General features: G+C 43.5%; 1 protein-coding gene across 1 annotated transcript in view; it reads right to left on the reverse strand.

Annotated features, from left to right (window-relative positions):
* unc5a (unc-5 netrin receptor A) overlaps positions 1–4232 on the reverse strand; it is a 115974-nt gene extending 111742 nt beyond the window's left edge. Inside the window, exon 1 of the mRNA XM_070912906.1 lies at positions 4133–4232. Within this exon, the coding sequence (XP_070769007.1) occupies positions 4133–4223 (91 nt within the window). The 5' untranslated portion in view covers positions 4224–4232. The remainder of the gene's footprint in view (positions 1–4132) is intronic.
* Positions 4233–6000: the final 1768 nt, after the last annotated feature.

The raw sequence follows: 6000 nt of genomic DNA on the forward strand, positions 1-6000 counted from the left end.
AGAGATTGAGGGCAATCTCCCAACTGCTGATACAATGTCAGATACTGTGGCCTTCCATGAATTATGGTCCAGGTTCCCATTGAAACATAGGGTAATCTCATCCCACATCAGAGGTGAAAGGTCAATTTTGTGCTACCTAGATAGAAAAGCACAGATAGTGACGACGGTGCACCACATTTCAGGAGGGAAACAGCCCAACTTCAACCCCTAAGCGCTCTCACATAGACCTGAATCATAGAAATGGGGTAATTGAAACAAAAGGGCAGAGTTTGACAGAGATGTAGTGCCTTCGCAGGGCCTCTGCACAGACTGCAGAAAATAACACCTAACTCCTCCCCTCTGCAAGGTTCATCCTCCATGTGTCCTCGACAACGCTGGCGTCCTTCCTTTACTCCTCAAGACTGCCATTTGCAAATGATAAGCGCCGGGACATAGCCTTCTGAAAGATAAGGCGCCTGGGCATTTGTCACCAAATGGAGCGTGCTCCTCCATTGTTTAAAGCTGACCTGTGTTGACATGCACTGTTTACCTTTTATTCATTTATGCTGAACTATTATCTCTGCTTTCATTAATCACAGTAACTCGAACTGAAGAAATTACATTGTGCAAGACTTGGACAGGAAGAACATCCATCCAATTCATCTGTATTCTTTCTTTCTTTCTTTCAGACAAATTAACATGATGGAAAGTGAAAAAAGCAATACATTTGATCAGCTCTGTCCAGCAAATAAGCAATCCTAACTGTCTTTTTCATTGCGATACTGTTCATTTCAAATTCTGTAAGCAGCATAAAAGTCAGAACACACATTTGTACTCCTGAGGAGTGAAATAATTAAATTTTTTTTTCAAAGTGTAATTGCCTCCTTGCATGATATATTCTGCATTTCTACATCATGCTTATTTACTGGTATCAGCAGTTGAGAAAATAAATAATTTTATATGAAATTTCCCTCCCCCAGTGCACAAGTCCTCCTGTTGTCTGTGTCATCTGAATACATCTCCCATGACTAGAGGGAACAAAAACTCTTTCTGGTAGTAAATTATCACTTCCCTGCGAAAGACCATATCCCTGCAAATACATGGCGACGATCATTTGCCATGCATTAGCTATGGGACAGAAACGAAGTGGTTTTAAATTCCTTTGACCAGAAGGCAATTTCCCCCAATAAATTATGTTAATTTCAGCTTTCGCTCTCCTTATCGCATTCTTTAGTGAGTCAATGAGGAGAGACAAAACTGGCTGCGAGAAAGACAACTCTGGGGTGATTCACATTAGAATGATGAGACACGTCTGGCAAAAGAATCTCTTATATTACTGTACTGAGAAATGGGAACTCGCAAATTACTGTATTATGCAATAGATTTCTTCTTGTTGTCATTTAATGGCCATCTCCTTGCATCATCACAAGGTTTACACCCCGTGGAAATTGCTCTGAGGTGACTGTTCACACAAGTAGGAAGTTGCCTGATCCCAAATCCCATGCTCCCTCGCTGAACCAGACAACAATTGCTTGGCAACGCTCTCATTGGGCAGAGGGAAAAACAAAGAAAATAATCCAAGATTTTTTTATTCTCTCTGCACGGCTTTTTTGAAGATTTTTTTTTTCTTGAGGAAGTAACAAAGGACTAACAACAGGCAACAGACTAACAGGCAAGTTTAAATAAATGAGAAACAACAGAAGCAACAGGAGTTGAAATAATCTGCAGGCATACACCCAACACACGCAGCAGAAATGCATGTGTGCAAATCCTTGTCGAAACACCCTCTCTCTCACACACACACACACACACACACACACACACACACACACACACACACACACACACTCATGCACTTCGCATACTGAAAACATCAAGTGGTGTGCATACACAGGCAAAGCAGTACAGTTCTTTGTTCCTGAGGCTGAAAGCGTACCTAACTCCTCTGTCCGGCCCGTCAGAACACTCACAACACAGTGAAAGGGAAAGTGCTCGGCTTGCTCAAATCTAGATTGACAGGCCTACCTTTATTACTGACTGAGTTATGTTTCCCTGCAAAAAAGACAAGTCGGCTTTTGATTCAGACGAATGCCAAGTCAGCACCTTCCCTCTCTACAGAGGATAGCTCGACTGATCTCATCCGAGACTGTCCCGGCCCTGATGTAGAAAGAATTGGCTACCAAATTACCTTCCGATCCATTTCTGGAACTCACTCTGTCCTATAAAAGTAGCCTGTAAGCTGTGATGGGAGCTTATAAGGATGCTTGTAGCGACCTAATATATGATAGAGAGTGACAGACTGAAACAGGGAGAGGGGTCTGCCTAGAAATGTGATATAGAAGACAGAAAAGAGTGTATTCATCTATTTTATGAACTGGCTCATTGCTATTCAGGGTCACAGAAGGGCTGGGAGCCTATTCCAGCATGCATTGAGTGAAAGGCAGGGAAACACCCCGGACAGAGCTCCAGTCTATCACAGAGTGAACAAAGAAACAGACAAACAGTATCACACCTATGGGAATTTAGAGCCTTACAATTGACATAAAGCAACCAACCACTGGACCACCACTCCACCCATATAACCCAGCAACCCAATCAGAATACATCAGTTTCAACATGCATCATAAAGTGACTTGTAAATACCACCGTACTTACTTAGCTTGATATATGAGGTCCCTTGAGCATGACTTGTTTATTTAATCCTAATATATTCATAATTATACACTAATTAATGCAAGAGAAAAGCCCTCTTAATTCATCATCTCAGTGTCCTGAAGCAAGAGACACAATTACAGCAACTTTAACATGTTTGCCTTCTGTCCAAACCAAGGTTAACAGTTTGGAAACAAGTGCAAGGCAAATGATGTGTGAAATTCTCGTGTTGTGGATACTCACCAGCAGCTTCCAGCTGTGTGGCATTGTGAGGATGATATTTAGCATCGGGGAGAGTGAAGAAAGTGGGTTTTTTTTAAATAGTCAAAAGGGCTGCACTGTGAAATGGTGCATTATGGGCAACAGGGCTATTGATTGCATTGATCAGATCACTGATTCGACTGGCTTGACTGTGCACTGTGCAGTAACCTGTAATATTGGGGGTCAGTGGCCAGCACTGTTATGTTTGATTGTCATAAAAATGTAAATGTCATCTGCACAAGTATTGTAGTTTAATACTGTTATTATAAAAGGACTTTTGATTTTTTTTAATTGAGAAATCGAGTAGAAAGGAAATCTGAGACTGCATCAGAGGCTTATTTGTAGCTGCAGGGAAACTTATCTCCAGTCCGAGCACTTCAGCTCTACCCCACTGTATAGGTGATTGTTTTGTACATCAAAGCACATTTGCATGCAATCGGGAGTGTCTGGCCAAGAGGCTACATCATAAAATGTAACTCATCAGTGCGAGTAGGTCGTCTACCAACTCCGTAAAGCTGTCACCATACTGCAAATGCAGCAGGAATGAGTCCTGGCCGGAGAGAAACGTGCAGCTGAACGAGCACCCGGGTTAGATGGATGACTGGAGGCTCTGAATATACGGTTTGCCCGGTCCGCTCTGTGGCTACATAGCTCAAAGATTTAATAACAAAACGAATAGCGAGGTGATGATCTTCTTACATTTGAATTAGACTCGCAACAAAAATGCAGTGACGGTTGTTTATGTGGCAGCATGAAAGGAGCTACTGAGCACTGCTTTTGTTTTATTGTTCACGGGCCCCGTCTGTTAAAACATCTTAAAGTGCAGGTTTAATACTCCCTTTCAAGCAGGTGTAGCCTGAACTTCCCTTACAGCGACGACAGTACGGATAAAAGACATGCTGCAGACTTCCACGCGCTGCTTACAATAAATATATTAGCAACACGGACAATGATAGTTGACGTTTGTGCCTAGTTTTAACCTTGGTGGACATGTCTGAGGCTACACGCTCTCTCCCATGTAACCTTGAAGGGGCAGGCTAATTGATGAGTGTCAGCTAGCAAATTATAGAACAATAACGACTGCCAACAACGTGCTCTGTCACGCGCGGCTACATTTCGGCAAGAAAAAGCCAGCAAACAACTTGTCACGTGCAGCCTTTTTTCCCCATGTACTTACTGTGCTTTTTAACATTATGAAGCATCATTAACCAAAAAGCACAAATTATTTAGTGAAACTCACCAGTGCAGGTGAAGCCAGCGAAGACGAGCCAGAGCACAAGGAGCGTAGCGCTGAACCTACAGCGGACAAAGGGGCCCAGAAGTAAGGGCATCTTCGTGCTTTTTATCACCTAAGTTTCAAAAAGGCAGGGAGCAGAGAAGAAACACGGGCACACGGGGCTTTTTAAGGTCCGGAGAGTGTCCTCTGTAGCACTTGACGCCTTTTTTCACAACGCCCAAGTCTTTTTTTTTTTTCCTCAACACATATCCTCCTGCCGTAGCGTGGCCATCAGCATCCCGGTCTTGCGTCTTCGTTGCTCAGAACAACGCATCACAGGTGTGGTAAATAAACTGCTTCCTCGCTCGCCGCCGCGGTGTTCACTGTACTGTATCTCTCCAAAGCCAGCAGCTATCCGCTCACAAGTCTCCCCTGTCTCACTGAGCCGAGGAGGGAGGCAGTTTCTGCTGTTTCTTGTCACTTTGCAGCCTTCGCGCGAAAGAATGCCGTCTCCAAATGCGAAAATTGTATGAATTGGCATGAGAGAGGGAACATCTGCTTGCACAGCAATGCTGGAGTGTTGAGAGTCAGGGAAGGTGTAGTGCTGCGAGGAGCGGAGCGGCAAAACCAGGAGCGGATTCTGCGTGCTCACTGGGAGTGGAGCGTCCTCAGCGCGCCCTGCTGTTACATGCTTTTTTCTCTTGGGCAAACATTTACATATCTTGAATAAGCATAACTAAACCACATACTGGCAACGCACGACAGAATGGAAATTATTTCGTCCTGTGTCCTTGCAAGTGTGCTTTTCATATCTTCTGCCTCACATGAAAATGATGGATATGACATTCAGTCCTGTATGATAGGAATCAGATCGCTGCTTTGCATACAGATCCACACAGATCACATCTGCATGTCATTGAGTTTCAGTTAAATGTGCCTCTGCTTTGTCTTGAGGTTGTGTGTATGTGTCTGCTGCAGTACACCAGTGACGGCCAAACACAGATGAAGAAGCATGAGGATTAGCGCTCCCATGAGAGTGTACACCTGTCAGCAAACTCAGACCAGGATGTGACTTATGTTTAGATAGCTTTTCCTCATTTTCTGGGGCTGTCAATGGAGTGATTTTCAGACTGTTCAGCCATGCCTTTTTACAAGGCTTCCAGGATCGACAGCAGATTATTAATACGCTTCAGAGGGGGGTTTGTGTCTTTGTTTATCCATTTCTCCACTCCCACATACTAGTCAGCAGAATAATAAGTGGAAGCACAGGACTGGACCTCTGTCTTACCAGCTAATTATGGGGCTCAATGTAGATGGATGATTCCTCAGATAGAGCTCAGCTATTATACAAACTCATTAAGCCTTCTCACCATCCAGCATCCCTTGCTAAAGGTCAAAGTCGCAGTCAGAATGACAGGACAAAGCGCATACACACGCATACATGCAAAAGCGCACAACCCCCACAGCCATATAGTTTTACGATCAAATCCTGATGGGCACTGTGAATGTGAGGGGGTTAGGAAAAGGCGGACGCACAGCAGCTAAATGCAAGAGAATGACTCAGCCTTGGTCACTTGTGAGGTTGCTCGTAATGATCTCTCTCATTCTGCTAATCTGCTTTGTGTCCTATCAGGCAGTGCAAGCTGGAGCTTGTCTCTTCCAGTCACAGTTTTTTTTTCTGAAAAAGCACCCAAGCTTCATGCATTTCAAACGAGGATCTGAGAATATGTATATATATATATATATATATATATTTATATATATAAATGCACAGTCAGTTATATTATCCTCTTACAGGGAGGGAGTTTAGCTTCAGCTGCTTTTTTAAAGGAATTATTAGAGTGTGTTTTCTTGCTGTGATGTGTTTGCTGAGTCAAAGCAGGGCATAACCT

This window comes from Enoplosus armatus, chromosome 10 (assembly GCF_043641665.1).
Source record: "Enoplosus armatus isolate fEnoArm2 chromosome 10, fEnoArm2.hap1, whole genome shotgun sequence".
Taxonomy (NCBI): Eukaryota; Metazoa; Chordata; class Actinopteri; order Centrarchiformes; family Enoplosidae; genus Enoplosus; species Enoplosus armatus.